The sequence below is a fragment of the Stegostoma tigrinum genome, chromosome 23 (genome assembly GCF_030684315.1).
Source record: "Stegostoma tigrinum isolate sSteTig4 chromosome 23, sSteTig4.hap1, whole genome shotgun sequence".
NCBI classification, from domain to species: domain Eukaryota; kingdom Metazoa; phylum Chordata; class Chondrichthyes; order Orectolobiformes; family Stegostomatidae; genus Stegostoma; species Stegostoma tigrinum.
In genome coordinates this window covers 12,652,084-12,675,523 of record NC_081376.1, presented here as the reverse complement: position 1 = coordinate 12,675,523, position 23,440 = coordinate 12,652,084, and the positions used below count along the sequence as shown (strand labels likewise).

At 38.1% G+C, this 23,440-nt stretch overlaps 1 protein-coding gene across 1 annotated transcript in view; it reads left to right on the top strand.

Annotated features, from left to right (window-relative positions):
* The window catches only part of foxk1 (forkhead box K1), a 102,404-nt gene that overhangs the window by 60,389 nt on the left and 18,575 nt on the right, over positions 1–23,440 (top strand). The window contains exons 3-7 of the mRNA XM_048551897.2: positions 9,172–9,328; positions 11,488–11,634; positions 14,935–15,128; positions 20,731–20,900; positions 21,860–22,129. Coding sequence (XP_048407854.1) covers positions 9,172–9,328; positions 11,488–11,634; positions 14,935–15,128; positions 20,731–20,900; positions 21,860–22,129 — 938 coding nt within the window. The remainder of the gene's footprint in view (positions 1–9,171; positions 9,329–11,487; positions 11,635–14,934; positions 15,129–20,730; positions 20,901–21,859; positions 22,130–23,440) is intronic.

The following is a 23,440-nucleotide window of genomic DNA, read 5'->3' as shown; positions in this document are numbered from 1 at the left end:
GGCTGAGGCTGAAGATATGTGTAAACAGATCTGAATTTTTTTTCAAAATCTGTTACTTTTTCTTTTTATTAGTTTTTGAAGGTCAGTCCTGTGTGTTCGACAATTTTTAAAAGTTCACCATTGTACAGCGATTACAAGATAGAAAATATAATGGTTTTCATGGCTAAACTTTTGGAGCTCTAAGTATGATGGGCTGTTAGTGTCTTTCTAGATTTGCCTTTTCTCTTGAGGCTGGTGATTATGGTATGTTTCACAGGGTAGATTTTTGTTTCCATGAGGCTGGAGGCTTTCTGTGTACAGCTGACGTTATTTTCGTGTGTGGGAGATTGCTTTCCACAACACGTGCTTTTCCACTTACAGTTCCTGAGACTCAAATCCATTAGGTGTGCTGAATTGCAACATTGAGAAAATAATATTTGTCTTTTGGAAATGCTATATTTACAATAGTTAAAATCTGCTTTTCCATTCAGGACTTAGTAATGACTATCAAAGAAGTTTTTTCTTACACAGGATATTAAAAACCATGCCTTTGTTGGGAATATTATTTTAGTTGTACAGCTTGACACAGTTTGTTTACACTGTGTGTCATTCAGCTTTGTATTGTTTCCTCATCTACACCTTCTAAGTATGAAGCAACAAACGCTTTCAGCACTTTATCTGCCCCTTGCAGTGCCTCCTGCATAATTTTTCCTTATATGGTTTATGCTTTGATTGCTGCTTCACCATTGGTTATCCTGCTTTGGTTAATAAACACATTCAAAGTTCCTTTTTCAGTGTCCTTTGCCCATCCCCCTTCAGCACTCAGCGCGAGACTATATACAACGTACACACCAAAAACAAATAGCAGTACCCTTTTGACCTCGTGGTGCAGCTTAAAATCAGCCGAGCTCTGTAATATTTTGTCCGTTTTGTAAATTCAGACTGCAAATTCCCCACTTGGTCACTTTAAGAATAGGGTAGTTTTCCATTATATACTTTAACTTCTGTTGCAGTGTACTTCTGTTGTGCTGGATCTAATCAAAATAATACAGCTATGTGATTGCTTTGTTCTCCAAATTACATTGAATAAAGTTTATCTCAAGTTCATTTCTTCGTGTAGGATTATTTTCTCGAGGCTCAGATTGTTTATAATAAATTGTTCGTTTCTTCACCTTAGTTTGTACAACCCAGTCTTAGGTGGGATAGAAAGCAGTTTCTTAAAACATTGTTCCAATTGTTCAAAAAGCTGGTATTGATGTTGGAAGAAATAATCACCATGCAGAGTTTTTTCTAAACAGTTTGACCCTCGGGTGAAGCTTCTCTCCAGTTTGACATTGAAACAGTGAGTTCGCTGAGACCCCAAAGTCTGACATTTTTTTCCCCTGCAGCCTCTCCAACTATCTACTTCTCATTTTTTTCAAATGCTTCTCTTTGTCCAAGCTTTTTCGCTTGTCCTAGTATTTCCTTACGTCACATGAGAAAGATTGGAACGGGTGTTTGGATAATTTTAATTGGTTTGAGTTTGCTCAGTTAAATGTATTGCAGTAACTACCTCCTTTAAACTGTTTAATTTACATGCTTCAAATTCATCAATGATATGCTATTAAATAACAGGACAGTGTGCTAATAAATAATGTAAAATTTCATTAAGTACAATCAAACAAAATATTACTCTCATTTAATAACTTTGAACTATTTCATTGACGAGCTATAAATGCACAAGTTATATTTAACAGAAACACAAGACAGAATTTAACTGGATATCCTTATTTTGGCTCACAGTGGACAAATCTCTTTCTTCCTTGAGTCAAAACATCTCCAGTTTATTGGGTGACTGGAATCTAACTTGGAGACAGATATCTGCATCTGAAAGCTAGGCTAATTTAGATCAATCTAAATCTTGTCTTGAGGCAGGAGTACATTCTGACTGCCTGAGAATAAATTAAACACTACAAATATTGATTCTTTGAACACTTCTTTCATGTCTAACTTAAGGTTAACTCCCCAAAATTAAAAATTGTTATTGAAGTCTAAATTTATTAGTAACATAATTGTCAATTTGATTCATCTGCCAATATGCGCGTATTGCCTGTTATAGTTGAAGACAGTGGAATGTTAAGAGTTTTTACTGTAACCGTAAAAATGACTAAAACTGGGAGCTCTTACGGTGCAATGGCCAAGGTCGACATTTTAAACCTAAAACTAAAGTCTAGAACCCAAATCAGCTTCCACTGGTGTCAAATTTTGTCTAATGGTGCTCCAATCTTGAGATTTTGTCATTACAATGAGAGGTGGAGGCTGACATTGTAATTTTTTTTGGGAGTGTTATGGCCTATTCTACACTGCTGTAAAAAGTTAGATTTGTGTTTTTAGTGTTCTAGCATCTGCCTCTGTGCAGATTGCTATGAAATGACATCAGAGGATTTCAATTTTTAAAAAAGAGAAAAAGTTTTTAAGAAGTCTCAGATTATTTTTAGTCACGACATTTCGACAAACATGGCTTGAATACTTGCGTCTGTTTTATTCTAGTCTTTTCTTTTTGTATGTTCAGACCCGTGTGTCATAATCTTGATTTTTCTGCATTGAATCTTAATTTTCTGCAGTCATATGTGACCATCTTAAGTTTTTCGTTCTATTAAACTTGCATTTAATATCTTTATAGTACTCAAACATCCCAATATATCCCACTCCATGATTGTTTATCAACAAAACTTGACACAAAGCCACATGAGTTGTTAGAAGCAGATGAAAATTAAGTCAAGGCGGTGAATTTTTAAGGCCCATCTTAAAAGAGAAGGAAGTGGCAGAAAAGTTCAGGAAGGAAATTTTAGAGTTCAGGATGCGGGTAACTATAGTGGGAATACCAGTAGTAGCATGGGGAAATTAAAATCATTAAGTGCAAGATGGCAGAATTGGAGAAATGCAGAGTTCTCTGGGTAGAAGGACGTTGAAGGTAAGGAGGGTGTGACTGGGGGCTTTGAAAACTTTAATGCGAATTTTATAATCAAGGCTTTATCGATTTGGGATCCAACGTGGGTTAGTTTGCATGAGTGGTCAGTGAATGGAACTCGGTGTATTTTGGTTTTGAATGCATAACAAAGGATGGAAGAAGGAATGTTACTAGTGGGTATGTGGACATAGCTGGCCTTCAGCTGATTTATTTGGAAAAGTGAACAGTTTAAGTTGTATGAATACAGAACACTGCAGATGCTGGAAAACTGAACTAAAAATGGAAAGTACTGGAGAAACTTGGTCTGGCAGCATCTGTGGAGAGAGAAACGATTAACGTTTCAAGTCTCTAATATTATTAATAATGTTATATAGTACTATAATTCCTGAAACACCACTGTAACATGATCTGCATTATTGTTAATCTGATCAACGTAAAAAATTCTGAAGTTTCTGGAGTTCTGAATAAGTTCTGAACCCTAACCATAATGCAGACGGTGTTAGAGTAATAGCTTATTTTGTTGTCTTTCAGGAATTATAATGTCAGATTGAAATTTTCACAATGGAACTGTTGAGCTCAATTAGTTTGAAATCCTCCATCTGCCTCGATGTGTCTAATCTATGCCAGCGCCGCCACCACCCTCCAAAGACGTCTACTTGAGAGACCCAATTTTAATTGCTCCGTTTGTAGTGGCTGTGCCTCAATCGCCAAGATCCTAAAATCTGGCATTCCTGATCGAAACCAATCCTGCCTCTCTTCCAAGAATCACCTTAAAATCTATCTCTTTGGTCAAACTTTTGATCATCTGCCTTAAGATGTCCTTGAGTTGCGCAGTGTCAAATTTCATTTGATGATTCTCTGAAGTATCCATTATGTTATCTTTATCTTGTTTATTATGTTAACTGCCGTGTAAATGTAAATAGTAGTTGTTCAGGTTTAGAATGATAAGAACCAGTGACATGGAAAGCACTTTACCTACGGTCTTATTCTTGCGGAGTTGTGATCCTTGCAAATACAACCAGAACAAATGTGTTAAATTTTCATAATTGTTTTGTGGTTTAATTTGTTGGCTCCACCCGATCGTTCATGAATATAGGTGTAACTTTTCTTTTTGTAGTAAGGTTGTTTGTTGTACAGATATATTCTGATTACTGGAAACTACTGAGACATTGATCATAATAAAACACTTAAGTGGTCTATTTCCAATTTACTGATGTATGTACTTAAGTAAACCTCCACAAATCATATGCATATATTTCAGAATATTTGTATGTTTGGTGGTTATGCACGGTTGTGACTTTAAACCTTATATATGTGAAGTTTGTGACTAGTTGTGTTTCAAGCTCTTGTTTGGTTATTTTGAGTCTTTCGCGTGATCTTTTACAATCTTCTGTTTCATTGCTGGGAGCTTCAAATTGTTGGCAGGCTTTTCAGTTTCTTATGTTCTTTCAGTTAGGGTAGAATACAAACATATTGGTTAAATTGGCAGATGACCACAACTCTGAAACTAAAGTGGTTTTAGGCAAATATTTATTTGCACAGAGATACAAGGTGGTAGCAGGTTCCTGTGTCAGTGGCATTCCAGAGTGTGAAAAGACTCTAGATTGGATTTTTTTCAAATTAAAAGTATATCTGCAGAAAATTGTCACCTTAAGAATTTCCTTATGTGTAACCAAAGTGGGAGTATGAGTTGTAACTGTACTCTGAATACCAGTGGACTGACTATTTGTTTTCCATGTAGAGCTTGTCTGTCAGAAAGTGATTCATGAATGTGATTTGCTTTTGGAGATTAGCCGCAATAATATAGGCAAAGGCAGTGGCAGCATTCATATTGTTCTTGGGAATGTCTCACATAGCAATGATATGAACGGCCACTTAATCTTTTTTTGTTAAAGGAGGATTATTGGTGACAGTGCCAGGAGTAACAGAAAATGAGTAGCAGCTTTGACTATATCCTGGTAGATAAATGATATTGTGGTCTAGCTGTAGTGTTCATTGCTGACCTATGTAGTCATATGCAGTAGAAATTGTGACATTTAAAATCAAATCACATGGAACTTGTAGCACTGAACCAGTTCATTTGACTCAATAGGCCCATGCTGGCGCCTGTGTTCCTCAAGGCCTCATCAAACTCTACCCTATCTCTCAGGATCTGCATACCCTTCTAGGCCTTTCTCTGCTATACTTTCATCTAATTTCCCTGTAAAATTCATGTGTACTATTTGTATTTAATTACTATTTCTTATGACAGTAAGTTCCATTTTGTCACCATGCTGAGTAAAGATGTCTCGTCTGATTTCCCTGTTGGATATTTTCGTGACTAAGTTGTACTTACGACCGCTAGTTTTACACTTTCTAACTAGCAGAAACATCTCTGCAACTGTTGTACTAGACCCATTCATACGTTCAAAGGCCTCGATTATGCCAAGCTCAGCTTTTTGTACAGAAAATAATTTGTGCCTGTTGATTTTATTCCTCTGGTAATTGTACCCTTGCTGTTCTGCTATCTTTAAATATTTTTTGCACTTTGCCAAAGCATGTTAAGTGTACCTTGTGGAGGCAACTGGGTCCTTGGCTACAGTATAGAGAATCAGTGAGGGTCCCCATCGCCTCTTTTTGCAGTTCCAGCTGTATCTTGTTCTACATGAGCACTTGACAAACCAGTGGTGGGCGTTCCCTTGAGATTAAGGACTTGGGGCAGAAAGCTATCTGAGATCGGCAGGTGTGTTAAACGACATTGTCGCTGGGAAGGCAAAGTGTGATACCCACCATCATCTTAGTCTAATGGGAAGAGCAGGCATGGACAGATTAATAAACACGGGAATAATGGTCTAAAATGTGTTCATTTTAATGCAAGGAGTATAATTGGTAAAACAGATGAGCTTAGAATCTGGATTCTTCTGTGGAACTATGATACTGTAGCCATCACAGAAACTTGGTTGAGGGAAGGGCAGGACGGGCAGCTCAACATTCCAGGGTTTAGATGTTTCGGGTGTGATGGAGAGGGTTGTAAAGGAGTGGATAGATTTACTTGCGTTTGGAAAAGAATGGACTTACCAGCAAGAGACAGAATGACTTTGTGCAAGGGAGATCTTGTGTCTCAAATTATTCAGTTTTGTAAGGAAGTGACAAAGGTGACTGTGGATAGGGTATTGAATGTTGTCTACCTGGCCTTTTTAGTAACACATTTGACAAGGTCCCTTGTGGTAAGCTGGTCCAGAAGGTGAAGTCACAATGCAACCATAGTGAGTTGGTACATTGCATGCAAAATTGGCTTGGTCATAAGGCAGAGAGTGGTTGTGGAGGGGTATTTTTCCGCCTGGAGGTCCATGACCAATTGTGTTCTGCAATGATCAGTGCTGAGATCTCTGTTGTTTTGTAATATATGTAAATGATTTGGATGAAAATGCAGATAGTCTGATTAGTAAGTTTGTAGATGACATGAAAATTGGAGTTATGGATAGTGAGGAAGAATATTGATCAGCTGGAAAGTTGGGTAGAAAAATGACAGATGAATTTAATCTGTTGAGGTGATGCACTTTTTTGGAGGCCAAATTCAAGACCAAAGCATAAGTAAATGGCAGGACTCTTAGGAGCATTGATATACAGAGGGATCTTGGGATGCAGGTCCATAGCTCCCTGCAAGTGGCAGCACGAGTGGATAAGGTGGTAAAGAAAGCATGCTGCATGCTCGCCTTGATTGATTGGGACATTGAGTATAAAAGTGGCTTGTCATTTTATATAAAACTTTAATTAAGCCACATTTAGGGTATTGTGTGCAGTCCTGGTCGCTGCACTGTAGGAAGGATGTAGAGGCTTTAGAGAGAGCACAGAAGATGTTTACCAGGAGGTTGCCTGGATTGGAGTGTATTAGCTATAAGGAGAGGTTGGACAAACTTGGATTGTTTTCACTAGAGTGTTAGAGGCAGAGGGGCGACCTGATAAAAGTATATATAATTTGAGGGGTGTGGATGGACCGAATCTTTTTCCTCTGGTACAAATGTCAAATAATAGGTTGCATAGGTATAAGGTGAGAGGAGGAAAAATTTTAAGAATAGCCTTAAGCAGCCTCACTAGATGTTGACATTAGGAACACTGACCATGTGCTTCCTTGAAATCTGTTTTTAAATCAAACCAGTATTGCCAGTCTTTTTTCCAGTAAATCCAATTTGGAATTATTTGAAGAGACTGTTGATGGTGGCGTGCAAATTGCTGGCAGAGTTGATATTGCTCTGGTTTGCTGAGTAGGTTTCAGTTATTCTTCAGTACGTGTCCAACAGATATGTTGACAGCGCCATCTTGTGATAGTTCTTGATGGGTGTTTTCCTGAACATTCCTCAAATAGATTTCCTGTCCCTGTTTTGTCTTTTCTTTTATTTTGGTTGGAGGGGATTGCAGGGCTGCATTGTGGCAAGAAAAGGAGGAACAGGTTTCATATGCTGGAAACTCTTATGACTTCCCAGAAATGCAATGTTTTGTTAGTGGTTTGAGCCCTGTTCTACTGTTTAATGGAACGTGCAAGCATAAATGCAGAATACATTTTGGATGTCTAGGTGATAATTTCTGGACTTCCCTCCTATACCTCCTCTTCTTTACCTCACTTTGTTTTTGACAGTCCTTGAAGTCTATCCCTTTGTCTGGATTTTGGACCATCTGACCGAACTTCTTGTGTTGCTGTGTCTTCTGGTTTCTTTAATGAAGCTCTTGTTAAAGTGCTTTAAGACTAAAGGTGCCATATTAACATAAGTAGTTGTATATGAAAATATAGTTAAGAAATTAATGACTAGCAGGAGCTGCGTTTTTCTAAGAACGTTTGTCTGGTTGACCATATTCAGTAGGTGTAACTTTGTGTTGGTTTTGGCTCAACAAGTAATATTTTTCTTGAGCCTACGGTTTCAATACAGTTACTATGTTTTCTCTTTTTTAAAATTGTAATCAACATTGTAACAAAATCTTTGTAGCACTTTGATGTTCTGACATCAAAGATACGATATAAATTAGTTCTTCCTTAGCCCTGGTAAACACCATAAGGTTTAGCTTGCATGGTTTGAGATTTCGATCAACCACATCTAGCTTTTCAAAATGGAGAAATCTGTTGCATCTGTACAATACATGAGAAATACTCTGTTTTATTGCTTGTGAACTGATTACAAACCGACACTGGCAATGCTGTTTGTTTTAAGTAATTTACATGGAAAATCCCAGCATTGTGACTTGACGTGCTGTGAAACTTTTGTATCAAAAGCACCACATTAAGTCTGACTATGCTCTCCCATTTAAGTTACAGTGCTAATTTTTCTGTTAGCAGAGTTGTCACTACGTGTCACGTTAGTACCCAAATTTTACTGCATTTTCATCTATTTTTCACCTGCACTCAAAGTCTTTGAGTTTTGCGTATTCACTTCTCAGCATGCATATACCCTTAATGCTGCTCTCGGACTAATCATATTTGACAGATCACTAGAATTGGATAACTTATTGTTCAAAAGAGCCAATAGAGACAGTGGCAAATAATATTGCAGTCATGCCTGAGGAGTTGCACCATGTGATCAGAGTTTGGGTTGGGGTGTGTAACCATGTCAAAAGGAAAGTTAGCTCGGACAAGAAAAGTTGGTATGGAGTGAGCCACTCCCTCATTTACCCCATTGCTTGTATTGAGTTTGTATTTAAAAAAATTATGTGAAGACTGAAGTGTCTCTGGGAGTAAAAATCCTCTTGGAAAACTACAAAATGCTCATAGGTGGAATCATTTTGTAAATGATAGAAATTAATCTTGCAACGTTTGAGTATGATGAGAACAAGTACACATTTTTGGGGCGTGGGCTTTACTGTTTTATTGAGGGATAGAAAGTAGGGATGCAGGAAATGCAATCCATGTCACCAGGCCACTGGCTGTGATCCAATAGTTTTGAGTATGTGCATGCAATAGGATGCTGTACAGTGTGTGGACAGCACAAAAAGAGGAGTTTTTGAAGGGGAGAGAATATGGGAAAAATGAGGAAGGGAAGAGGATTGTTTGGAAAAATAAATTAAAAGCCGAATTGTTCAGCGCAGCTCTTTTGTGAAGTTAGATGATTTAAGAACTAACCAAATAAAAGCCATGTACTTACATTCTACCTAAAACTATAGACTGCTGTTAAATAGATTAGTCAAACTCAAAGGTTAATATAAAAAAAATTGTTTTTCAGAAGATTTTGTACATATGGAAGTTTTTCATCGAAAATGTTTTTCTCCTTAAACAGTGTCCCTAACTCCTGCCCTGTGAGTCCACGTGGTGCTGGCTCTTCTGGTTACCGGTTCGGGCGCAACATCACCAGAGATCTCCAGCTAGCGGCAGCGTTCGCAGAAAAAGCAGCATCCGAGCAACAGGCAGAAACATCTGGTGGTGACAGCCCCAAGGTTTGGAAATGTGTTAAACTTATAAACTCAGACATTTATAGCACTGCAAGATGTCATGCAGCCCATCGTGTCTATGGCTGCTAACAAAGTTCTGACTACACTAATCCCATTCTGGCTCATAGCCCTGGAAGCTATGATAAAACAGGTGAATAACTAAATACAGCATAAATGTTACAAGAATTTCTGACTCAGATACTCATTCAGACCGTGAGTTCTAGACTTCCATCATCCTCCTGAGTGAAACAAAATTCTCAACTCACATCTTTGCTTTCTTTCTCTTACCTTAAATCTATGCACCTCGTTATTGATCCCTCTACTAATGGAAAAAGTAACTTGCAATCCACCCTTTCTTTGCCTCTCATAATCTTTATTGAGCTCCTAAGTCAGGTTTTAGCAACATCCACTGTTCAAGCAAGATAACACTAGCTTATCTATTATTTCCTTACAGCTCAGATCCTCCAACCCAAGGAACATACTGGTAAATCTCCTCTGCAACCTGTCTAATGCAGTCACATTCTTCTTATAACATAGTGACCAGAATTGCACACAGTTTTGACCGAAACAGCATTTTATACAGTTCCAGCATACCCTCTTAGTTCTTCTATTCAATTCCTCAACCAATAGAAGAAAGTATCCTATAACCATAACTGCCTTAACCATCCTAACTAAGATAATAAAATGTGAGGCTGGATGAACACAGCAGGCCCAGCAGCATCTCAGGAGCATAAAAGCTGACGTTTCGGGCCTAGACCCTTCATCAGAGAGCTCTCTGCAGTTCCCATTATCACTAACCATCCTACCTACCTGGCCAGCTACTGACGAGGATCTGTTTATGTGCACACCAAGGTCCCTCTGATCTTCAGTACTTTCCACTCTCCTACCATTCAGAGTGTAATCCCTTGCCTTATGTCTCCCCAAGTGCACTGCTTCTGGGTTGAGTCCCATTTGAGTTTGATTTATTGTTGTCACATGTATCAAGGTACCGGTGGAAAGTGTTGTTTTATATGCTATACAGGCAGTTCATCAGGGAAACAGAACAGAGTGCAGAATACAGTATTACATCTACAGAGTAGATACAGAGAGAAAGGTCAAAATTAATATTTGATAGGTATGTTCAAAAGTCTGAAAACAGCAGGGAAGCAGCTGTTCTTGAACCTGCTCGTATGTGTATTCAGACTTTTATGCCTTTCAGAAGAGGGTGGAAGAGAGTATAACTGGGGTAGGAGGGGTCTTTGAATGCTTTCCCAAGCCAGTGGGAAGTAAAGATGGGGTCAGTGAGCTTGCAGGTGTATTGGCTTGTCCATTAGCTGCTAAAGCTGCTCTTTCTTCATCTCTCTCCGTGTTAATTTCTTCTAATATTTCACGGTCTTCCACTGATATCCGTTACTATGTTGTTCTTTCCATTGTGAAGATTGCAAAGTATTCATTTCAGGACTGTACCCATGTCTTCCAGGTCTAGACAAATACATTCTCTGTGGTTCCCAATGCAAGTGAAGCTCTCAGTTCTGTAGTGACATCCCCCCTCCCCAAACTTTGTCCCTTTTCTTCCTCCTTTGCTGCTGAAGTTTGTGACTCATGCTGGTCTCAGCAGCTCTTTTCTTGTTCGAATTCTTTTAAGTATTGGGAGATTGCTATTGTCTAAAATCAACTAACATTGCTTCTAGCAAAAGTGCTGGATGTTGATCATAGTCCAGAGTGCCGAATTCCTTCCATTTCATCTCCTGCTACTCATCCCACCTTCGGCATACAGCACCATTTCGTTTGTCATAAGGTATCTTTGCACAGGCTGAAGATCAAAATGTAGCATCTTGGTCCATGTGGTCTGTTTTATGTGGAATCAAGTATGAAAATTGAATTCTAAGCATCTGTGTAGTACGCCAATCCCTAATTTTACCACAATATAGAGGATAGAAAACTTGCCCTTTCACTACATGCTTCAGAATCTTTGCAGGAATGTATCATTTGAGGCTGATACTTTACAATTCATACCTGAATTCTGCCTGTTATGTTAAACCTGGAATTATCTAATGCCAATAAAACTAATTAAATTTAATGAAAAACAGTAAGGTTCAGAATCTGAACAGAACTGTTTTTCAAATATGTTTACCTTTTCTATGTGTATCGGACTTTTTGTTAATTTTTTCTCTGTTTTTGACAAGGATGATTCAAAGCCTCCCTACTCCTACGCACAGCTGATTGTACAGGCCATATCTTCTGCTCAGGACAAGCAGCTAACACTAAGTGGCATCTACGCACATATCACAAAGCATTATCCTTACTATAGGACAGCTGACAAAGGATGGCAGGTGGGTGAATTCTCAAAGTGACATTGTAGAAGTAATTATTTGATAATTTACCTAGTTACACCGTGAATGATAAATTTATTAGATTAACTGTGCTTTCGGATTGTCTTATGCTCATCAAATGCTTCCTATAACTTTATAAAATTTAATTGCAGTTTGGTTAAGTATCGACTTGCATTAATGGGCGCTATTTAAAACTTGTTGAATTAGTTGTTCTTTTCTTAAGACTTGGTTCAATTTCAATTGACATGGCAGATTACATATCCCATTAATTGAAGTCTGCTTCTTTGTTCTGGATTTTTCTGTCTGAACTTTTTGGGAAGAATACTTTTCAAAGTGAAGAACATTGGCTACAGTGGCAACAATTCTGCATTTGCAAAGAACGAGCCATTTGAATGGAGAGACCAAGTTTTTCAGAGGTCAGCTGACCCAATTTATGGGTGTGAAAATTAGTTTCGAACACAATCAAAAGAGAACTAGTAGTGGGAAAATTGTCTCTTTTCTGTCTGAGATCCCTAACTTCTATGTCAGTAGAAACCCACTAGAAGATTTCATTGGCAAAGAGAAAGTCAATACCACTGGCTACAGAAAAAGAGAACATCCAGCCATTACTGACTCAGGAAGAAGTGGAAAGTGGTTTTAGCTACAATATGAATATTTTTCCCTGAAATTACTTGACCAACATTTTTATGGTAGTCCTGTTCAGACTTCTTTTATTTAAACAGGCTGGGAGGAGGATGTGTCTGCTGTTTTTCAAGAAGGATAGTGGGACCTGTTTGGGATTTTAAACTTATTAATGGTTTTTGCATGATTGCTTGATTGTTTTATAATAATTTAATAAACAAAGGACTAAGTTTAAGTGTCATCATAGAATCTCTACAGTGTGGAAACAGGCCCTTCGGCTTAACAAGTCCACACTGACACTCGGAGCATGCCACCCGGACCCATCCCCCTATTAACCCACCGAATCTACACATCCCTGAACACTGGGCAATTTAGCATGGCCAATCCACATCTTTGGACTGAGAGGAAACTAGAGCTGCCGGAGGAAACCCATGTAGACACAGGGAAAATGTGCAAACTCGTCACAGGGAAAATGTGCAAACTCAACACAGACAGTTGCTGGAGGGTGGAATTGAACCCAGGTCCCTGGAGCTGTGAGGCAGCAGTGCTAACCACTGAGCCACCGTGCTGTCCTAAAGTAATGTGGCTCATTTGCCTCTGATAGTGAGCCATGTGCTCTAATGTATATTATACACCACTGGTAATATAACATTCTGTTTAAGTTAAAAATTTTGGACCAGTTCAGGAGTGGGATTTAAAAATAAAGGTGCCAGCCCATCCCCCTCCTAACTTGGTCATACCACATTCTATGGTTCTGGATACAATCCTACAATCTAAAGATATGATGAAAGCTTAAAAATTGTCGTCAATGAACGTAATTTACAAATCTAGTTTGATATCAAGCATGCGCTTGAGCTCTTTACTGGGGGAGTATGGACCGTGCAGAGGAGTGGATAAATTAATTCTAACTAAAGCTTAAAATAATTGTTGGAAATCATAGAAACATAGAAAATAGAAGCAGGAATAGACCATTCTGTCCTTAGAACCTGTCCACTATTCATTATGATCATGGCTGATCATCCAACTCAGTAGCCTGTTTCTGTTGATTGATATGCTAATATCTTTAGCTTTAAGTGCTATGTTCAACTCCTTGAAATCATACAACATTTTGGCCATCACTGCTTTCTGTGTAGTGAATTCAACAGGCTCACAAATCTGGGTTAAGAAATTTCTCCTCGTCTCTCAGTCCAAAATATTTACCTGCTATCCTTAGACTGTGATTCCTAATTCTTGACTCCCCTGCTATCAGGAATATCCTTCCTGCATATACTCTGTTTAGTCCTGATGTAACTTTGAGATCAGCCCCACCCACCCACCAATTCTTCTAACCTCCTGTAAATACAATCTTAACTCTCAATGTCTCCTTATAAGTCACTCCTGCCATCAGAGGAATCCGTATGCTAAACCATCACTGCATTTCCAGTATAGCAAGAACTTATTTGCTCAGATAAGGAGACCAAAACTGAGCACAGTATTCCAGATGTGGTCTTGCCAGGTCCTTGTATATTTGCAGCAAGACATTCCTGCTCCTGTATTCAATCTCTCACTATGAAGGCCAACATACCACTTACTTATTTGCCTGCTGCATGCTCACCTTCAGCTTGGTGTCCAAGGACAGCCAGGTCTTATGGCATGTTCTCCTCTCTTAAGTTATAGCCATTCAGATAATAATCTGCCTTGCTGTTTTGCTACCAAAGTGGATAACCTCACATTAATCCACATTATGCTGCAGCTGCCATGCATTTGCCCATTCACTCAGCTTGTCCAAATCACATTCAATCAGAGTAGGAAAGATGGAAGAATCAGAGACTTTAAATTAAATGCAATTTTCTCTTGCTAGGTTTTAAATTTTTATGTTTATGAATATGGATTGAAATGTTCCTGTGATCCAATTGCAAAATTGCAGTGCACATGCAGAATATGTCAAATGGGTCTGCTGCTCTTGTCTTTAGTAAAGCCTGTCTAAAATGTTCTCTTTAATTTCAATTTTTTTTAAAACAGAAGTGAAATAAAATGGTATGGGGGAAGGAAACAAGTCAAATCATTAATCGCTTTATTCAGTGGGAGAAACAATGATAGATTTAAAGGCTGTATTTCCACAAGTATGTTTACAGGCACTAAAACTGGATTTATGATTTGAAGCAGAGAGCAGCAATCACTCAAAAGATGTGCTTAATGTTGAGCTGCAAACTAGAAGCACTAAAACAGAAAGGAAAGCAATACATTGATATGCTTCTGCTTGGTGTGTGAGTGAATCTCATTGATTCCACAATGGACAGTAAGTTGTAGACAGTTCCCCAGAATGGACTATAAATTGCTGTTGTTATGCACGTTGGTTTCTATTTTAATGATGGGAATTTAGAATAGACTTGAAAAAGAAAGATTTTCAGGGCTATGGGAAAAGAGCAAGGTGACTGATTTGGTTGGCATATTCAATGAGCTAGCACAGACACAATGGGATAAATGGTTTCCCCCTCTGCTGTGTGATACAATTTTAAGCTTGTATTAATCCGTAAAAATGAATGTTCTTAAAATTTCACATCTTAATTATTTTGGCTCCATGATAAATAATCAAGTTCAGGTGGATTGATCCTGAATTGCACTGCTTTGTTCAATCAGCCCCATCTTGCAGCTTTAACTGCAGTTGAGCTTTCAGTATTTTCTTATTTTTTGAGACAGAATTCAATTCGACACAACCTTTCTTTAAATCGCTATTTTATCAAAGTACCACGGTCGCAGGAAGAACCTGGAAAAGGGTCATTTTGGAGAATTGACCCCTCCTCGGAAGCAAAGTTGGTGGAGCAGGCATTCCGAAAACGCAGACAGCGAGGGGTCTCTTGTTTCAGGATGCCATTTGGACCCATCTCCTCCAGGTTAGAACCTTTACCAATTTGCATTTTGAGTATTATTGACTGATTGTAAGTTGTAAATCACAGTGGAATGCTTTCTTGTCAAGCTCGTGCCTTAAGCTGTGCTGTGTAAAGATTTGATCGACACACGGGTAGCCAACATTCTGATGAAATCCATGCACTTGCTTTTGGTATAATTAGAAAAGCTGTAGAGTTGCTGGTACTTGATTTACTTAGACAACGCGTTGTTCTCTTATTAGTAACTATTCCTTACATGTATCTGTCTGTACAGTGACTTGTGTTTGTGCACTAGATCCAGCCGAGGAATGCTTTGGTAAAAAGATAATCCCAAATTGTACTGGAATCAAGTGGAAAATACAATGAATGCTCTAAGACATAGATAACTCTGGGCTGTTTTGCTAAAGATACAAGTCTCCAGTAGTCTGTTACTTGACACATTTAAACTAAAATTTTCACAGCAGAAACAGCCATAATCCTCTAATAGCTGTGGTATCCCAGGTAATCCCCAAATGCTCTGTTTTTTTAAAAAAATTACTATATGGTAAATAGTGCTGACTGTCTTGCCTTCTTTTTCCCTTGTGCTGTCCTCTGGCTGTGTGCAGAGCTGAGTAAGTGTTTTCTGTTGTTCCTACTGTGATTATACTGTTCCAATGTGTGCGCTGAACACCACAGACAGTGTGATGGAAGTGATTTTTTTTCACCCTTTAGTTTGGAAATTTGAACCTTCAATGAAATAGCCCAAGAAACAGGCAAAATCAAATAATGCATAAAGGATTTTGGTTCCATCAGTTTGGTTTCAGTTGCTGCTGCTGTCCTCACTGGGTCTCCACTCTAGCTCTAGGAAATTTACCAATTCACTGCTGTTATTTTCTTTTTTCTTTTTTATTGACAAAGAAAGAAAGAAATCCCACTGGAGCAACACTATTCTGGCTTCCAGATGGCAAGCAGAACAGTTTTAGTGCAGATTTCCACCTGCCACTGTTTTGCTTAATGACCTGGAAATGGGTGCTATTTTAGACAGAAGTATTTGTTGTTCAATGTTTTCCACATAACCAAATCTGAATGGCATTTTGAGACTGATGGTTTACTGGTGTTCTGAGTGGAAATTTTAAACCGGAATTTGAATTTTGTTAACAGAGGATTTTTGCACCTGGTACACATTATAGGCTGCTGTCTTGGACATTCAGCTAAACTTGCATTTTAAAGTTGGATCTGGTTCCTTTCTGCATTTAAGTAAAATGACTAATGGTTCCACATTTAGGTTACACATGCAGTTGGCTTTACTTTCGTTGGACCTATCTTGTTCTGCTAAAATGAATATTTCTATATTAGTTTTTAGCCATTAGCTTTTCTCACACTTACAAGTTGAGTGGGTATACAGGTAAAATATTACCACCTTCCTGATTTCTTCTGTGATTGCATTTGGACTGTGTGATACCTTATTCTTCTGCAGTCTGTTACCCTGAGTAAATTTGAGCTCATCCACACTTGGCTGGCTAAATTTCTAATTCTCAGTGAGTCTGTGTTGGCTATTATCCCTCGCTTACAAATCCTACATTGGTTCCAAGTCTGGCAGCAACTTAATTTTAAAATACTCATCTTTTACTGTTATTGTAGAATCAAGACTTGGCATATGATTTTGAAAGCAATGATCTGTTTTCAGTTCCTAATCATTTTTTTTTAAGCTGACTTTATCTAGCTTAGTGATTCGCAGGATAGTTTTGGATGAAAAAGACTTATTATTGTCAGAATACCAACTTTACTGTCTGCTGACTTCTGCATCCAACAGCTTTTGAGATATTAACATCCTACTTCTTGCCACCGTTTCTTGAAGCCTTTTCCTAAGTTCTTTTAGCAATATACACTCAATCTGACTATTTTAATTCTAGCACATTTAATTTTGAAACAGGTAATATAATATTAACATTAATCGTGTCCTCTGAGAATTTTGTTTGGTTAATGAATATTTAACTATTAATAACAAAACTCTCTTGAGACTTGTAGCAGTTGCATTTTTTTCTCCATTTGCTGGAAGGATAGAAAGTTCATGAAAGCTTCCTAGAAGATCATAATCTATGAAAGTAATCTAGAAGATCAATTCCCTTTCACGAATTAAAAATGCATTTGTGGGTTCTTAATTTTATTTTCAAGCATTGCATTCAGCTTAAAGCAGCTCTAGCAATCTATTTTCAGCAATATGAACCAAACTAGGAAATACCATTCCTTCACTCGTTGAACCTACAAGCACAAATTAATTCCACAGCTTCTCTTTTATATCATCTCATTCAGATGGTTTCAAATTAGTTCCTTTTTGAATTTTTTCATTTTGCAAGAATACATCTTTTATATAAAATTGGGGTTGCTGAAAGATCACTTTTCTTGCAGTAAGGGAATCCAATCTAGCATCTTGATCACAGAGTTTCTCTTTGAAACTCAGAGCCATTAACTTGGCATCAGTGTTACAGCCCATCAAGGAGTGCTTTTTCTGTACATATTCATCTGCATGGTAAACCTAGCAGTCCCTTGATTGATTCCTCAGCGTATACTCCAAATTATTTAGTGCTCCCCAGTTCTCTGTTTGGCATCCTTTTTCAATTTATTATTTTGTATATCTGTATTTGTTAAAACTTCTTGATCATAGGAACACTACAAATGGAATCCTCTATCTTGTTTCAGATCCCTTTTTATTGTTGTGCTATGCTGTCACCCTAACCCTAACCCTAACCCTAACCCTATGACCTCACCTTCTGTCTTAACTTCTTCTAGACTACAACCGCAGGATTGATCAGAATTTCTTTCATAACATTCTGTCAAATTTGTTCACTTCCAGGTCCACTGTCAAAACTTGTCTTCCTATTTCAGGCCTTCCAATCTTTACCTCAGTTTGACAGTACGTAGTTCTTATCTCATGTCCATTAGCTAGCACGTTTAACCAATATTATATTTACCAGTGATTTTCTCCCTTGTCACCATAAGGATGACATTCCTTTATTCATTCCATATCCCCATCTGGCATATAAGCATCATTAGTGGCAAACGTCAGTTGTCATCCTCTGGGGAAAAAGAGTCTTGCTCTGCATCTCTGTCACTTTGCCCATGTTCTGTCAGCCCTTCTTCTGCTATAATCTGGTGGTTCATGTTTTCAACCATGTGTGTATGTGAATTCATGATCTGACGACTTGTTCAGATTCTGTAAGTGTATCATCAGTACCAATTAACCTTGTCCAGATCAATTCACTCTTTCTGCTCTCCTTTTTGTAATATATGCACTATGTCCCTGGATCAAGATGTATTTTTGGTGGCTTTATATGATGTCATAAGGCTTGCTGAATTTTCTCTGAAACGTCAACCTTAATGAACTTCTCCCAGAAAGCAATCTGGTACTGTAGTCCTTAGATCCACCAAATATTTATGAAACATCTTGTTCATTATGATGTGATTTTTGTTTTTCTCACATTCCATTACTAAAATTAATTTTTTTTCTGTTATTGTCTTCATTGCCGCAATATTCATAAATATTCCTCCACTGACAGCCAAGAATTTAAATGGTGTCACAAGTCTAGTCCCTATCCGTTTCTCCGTTACCTTACCATTGTCCACTGTTACTTTCTTCTCTTTACAATATATTGTTGTAGACTAACTAAATCTAGTTGATGTGTCAGTGAAATTTAAGACGGGTTTTTTTTTCCCTATACCTTAAAGCCTATTTGAATAACTTCGCTAAAGTCTCTTTCTAGTGAGAGACTCCGTGGGCTGTGAGGGTATCCTCCTTTGTGTTTTTTTTACATTATCACATTTATCACAGATTTCTTCTAAGTTTTTGGAATACAATCATTCCTTATTCCTCTGATAAGATGAATGGACAAACTGCCAATGTAGTTTTAAGATAACTCGTCTTTTTTTTGCCCTTTAAACTCCTATGTCCTGATGGCTATAGCACCACCTTAGTATATGGGTTATAGACATTTGTCCTTGTTATCTTTATGCTAATAAATAGTTTACTCGAGCTACATTACAGGGAATCACCACTGTTCTTTGTGGTTTCAGCATATTGTCATCCCCAAATCTGAAGGAGGTAGAACTCTCAAATTCCTTAATCTTGTTCTGTAAATAAAGAAAATGAAGCAGTTTTTGAAAAAACTAATCCACTATTAACCATTCAATTGAATGATGGTGATCAAAACATTCGTAACCAAACTGAAACTACTTGTAATTAATGCAATTCCTTCTGCCATATGTGTATCAGCATCATCATCTTCTAAACTTCCCATGTTATGCATAATTTTGAAAACTGTGGTTCCTCATTTGGGACAGTTTGTATAATTGTATTTCAAATTACAATTAAAGCACCCTGTTCACTGTGCCCTGGGTATATCTGAGGTTCATTCTTCTGTTATAGTTTCCTGCATCCTGCTTTCCATTCTAATCGCCAGAGTTTTGTCTGTTCTTTCTCCTTTTGGTTATGATTGACTCTGAGAGTATTTTGCATTTGATTTTGCTTCTAATCAGAAGTTACAGTGACCAAGGCCACATCTTGCTTTCTTAAAGATGTAACATGGGTCCACGTGCCATCTTCATTTTTCTATTGATCATAAAGTTCAGTTGAATAAAATATCGGTGTGAAGTCATATCACAATATGTTGCACTTGGTTTTAGCCATTCATTTCCCGAGTAACTCCAATTACTATCTCCTTCTGAAAAAGAACGCTCAGGATATTGTTTAAAGACAAATCTCAGCTACCAATAACAATTTGACAACAAGCAAGTCAGCAAGAGAAAAGCCAAGACACTTTGCTTTGCAGATAGAGTTTAGTAATGACTCCGTCTTGGACATCTTTTCACAAACCAGACTCACCAGATTTTCCCTTTCCTACACTCAATTAACTAATCACCAATCATCTTAGTTACTTGCTATTTGAACAAGAAACTAAATGCTATATGAGTTGTGTGTACGTTAGGAAGTGTCAAATCAGTAGTTCTAATTAAGCAGACTTAGACAAATTTCAGTAACTCTCAATATTGCCAATAATGTGATGAATGCCTTTTCTAAGTGCACCTGATTGTATTTGACTTTTTTTTTAAAAAGCCATTAGTATTGAAAGTAAACCTTACCATTAAAAATGGTTTTCCATATTAAACATGTTTCCAAGATGGAATAAAATACTAAATATTACTGTAGTGGTGCACTAAACTAAGTGAACTTGATGGAAAGTAAAATTGCTTACAATTCACTTTTTTTGCTTTGTGATGTAGCTCATTCTTTTCATGTTTCCTTTTTTTCCCTACAGACACAGACGTTGATTTAGGGTGTATCAACATTGTCAATATATTGTTTTCTCTGTTGTGTAGTTGTAGCTTGCATTGCATTTCTGAAAATAAGTGTTGTAGCATGGAATGTATGAAGTTCAAGTGACTCCAGTCTCTACAATGCTTGTTAAATGTTTCTTTGCCAGTGATTTTCTTCCTGCCTCTGTCGGTTAGTGACCTCTAACGATGGTTTATTAATTCCAGTCAGCCCATTTGAGGATACAGTTATTCACTCGTATGTTATCTTTGTAGAGAAGATCATCTTTGTGTAAACTGATTTTATATGTTAACATTTCAGGAGTGCTCCTGCATCTCCCAGTCATCCAGGCCTTCTCTCTCCTCACTCGAGTGGGCTGCAGACTCCTGAATGCTTGTCGCGTGAAGGTTCACCTATTTCGCATGACCATGATTTCACAAGCTCCAAGTTGGCATCGGTGCCAGAGGGTCGCTTCTCTCAAAGTGCACCAGGTAACCATACCCTCTTACAAGGGAGGATTTTTTAAAACATAGATACCCTTGGCTTTGTGACCTCGTGCGCTCACAACTATTTAATCTATGGCTTTATTTTCGCATAAAATAGTTCACATAATGATTTTTGTTTTTGATTTGAAAAATAATCATTTATTTTAGAATTGCACTTGGATTACGTCTTCACAATACTTCATACTCTGTTTTGTTCAGGCTTTCTCCAATTGTTCAAGACGTATGCACACTTATTAGTCCTTACTGTGGGTGAAATAGCAAGCCCATGCATAATGCTTTCCATAACAGCTTGAGAAAGATTAAGTTCTTAAACCATTTTCCTGCACTCTGCCATGTGTATATTGACTCAGTAATGCTTTGCACTATTTAAATATATTGATTGTTAACAAGGTATTCAAGTTGCAAGCATCTATTTCGGCCTGAAATTGTGACCAAGCAGTGAGGTGGAGTCAGTGGCAATAGAATGGAGTTTGTTGGGGCAGTGGATGACCTTAACTTCACTTTTTTTCAAAAGTGTGGATGGAGGAAATTGCAGTTTGTGTGGGATGGGTGTCAGAGAAGCATTCTGACAGTAATGAGGCAAGGAAGAGGTTACCAGAGATGGTGGTGAGGTAGAACTGGAATAGAACAAACTACATTAGAAGTTAATATTTTGATATTGGCTGTTATAGCCTAAGCCAGAGGGCTTTTTCTTATGTGTTATTGTTAGTCTGAATGTGGGAGAGGAGCAAGGATGCTTGGACTAGGGTTCCACGCACCCATGTTATTCTATTCTTTTAAACCGAAAATAAGGCTTCCTTGACACTGTCCCCATCAAACATTCCCAGGACGGGTACAGCATGCTGTTTGATTACTCAACACTTGCAGTTTGAAGTTGAGTTTGATTTATTATGTTGGAAACCTATGATTGAATTTGTCAATTATGGTGAGTGTTTTCTTTTCAGGGTCTCCAGTTAGCGGCCAGCCTGTTATAATGGCAGTTCCTCCCCAACCTCCTGGTGTTGTCACAAAATCAATGGCTTATATGCCCACCTCCCTAATAACTACCCAACAATCCACTGGGCATGCCATTCATGTGCTTCAGCAAGCTCCCACTGTAACCATGGTGAGAGTGCTAACAACATCAGCCAACACCTCGAATGGCTACATCCTTACCAATCAGAGCCATATTGGAAGTGGACAGGTCATACACGATGGTTCCCGTGACCAGAAAGGTAAACCATTACACGTCTATAGATGTATGGCTTGTCTTTAAAAAAAATGTTGTTTTAAAATCCTACAATGCTGTTCAAGTGACCTCACGCCAGTTCACACTTTTGCATTTGTTTGTTTCCTTGCATTAAAAATTCTGTATTCACATCTATGCTGAAGACTACCATTTTAAACTTTTAGAACTATAAATACACTTACTGCCAGAGATGACAGTATTGTCTTGATTTTGCATTTCTCAGCTTTCTGTCTGTACTCCTCAGAAATACTAGATACCTTGGGCCTAAAATTGGGTGTAGTCTGTGTAAGTTGAAAGGTTGTGGGTTGTGCTAAATTGATTTTTGGGCTCATCCTCTTAATTACCATTGTTATCATTCTGTTACTATAGGAGTCGCCCACATATCTATCTCATGTAACTGTGAAAGCCCAGGACTGCTTTTTGCTTCATTATCCACCTGTTGTCTTTAGTTGTGCCTTCCCATTATTCTTACATGACACCTTCGCCACCAAATCTTTGCTCCTCTATGGCTCCCCCTTTCTGTTTCACCACCTGTTGCATTGCATCGCAGTCTAGTTCCCTGTCTGTTTTGGTCAGACTACTTTTGCATGCCCGTTCTTATACTGAAGAATATTCTGTCTTTATTTCTTACCTCTACCTTTATCTTTGTTCCATTTTGCAATATTCCTCCAACTCCTCAATATCAGCACGCTCAAATGACCCTGCTAACAGTGATTTCTTTTGCTAATGTTGAACTTTTTTTCAACTAATTTGGTGATGTCCTCTTTCGATTAATATTTCTGTAGTATTTAAATAGGTTGGTCCTCCTTGTTTGCCGCTTATTATTATCGTGAATTACATACTTATTTTGCACTCAGATAGAAACTTGCTCTTCTTAAAACTTGTGTATCCATGTGTGCAAGGTTAGAGTAGGAACAGAAGGAGTGATCAGTTCTGACCTTTGTCTCCAAGTAGTGGATTGGACTACTTTGTCCTGAGCTAGCTGGCATAACATGTGCCACATCACCAGGGCTTGTCCAAAATTGGAATGGAAGGTGTGATCAGTTCTATCCTTCCAGTCTCCGGCCTTAACTGAGCTGGAGTAACCTGTTGGAGTGCAGTTCTTGGTATCTTGTTTGTGATCAACTCCAGAAAGGCTGAACCTGCCTTTTCTTTTGTGAGGCTCAGTAATTGGCCTGTGTTCGGTAAGCTGGACCTGCCGTCCCCAGTCTTTTGATCACCTGACGTCGCTAAATCACCATTCTTCAAGCCTCTCAACTAACAGAGAGAGTAATCTCATCTTGCCAATGAAGTGGTT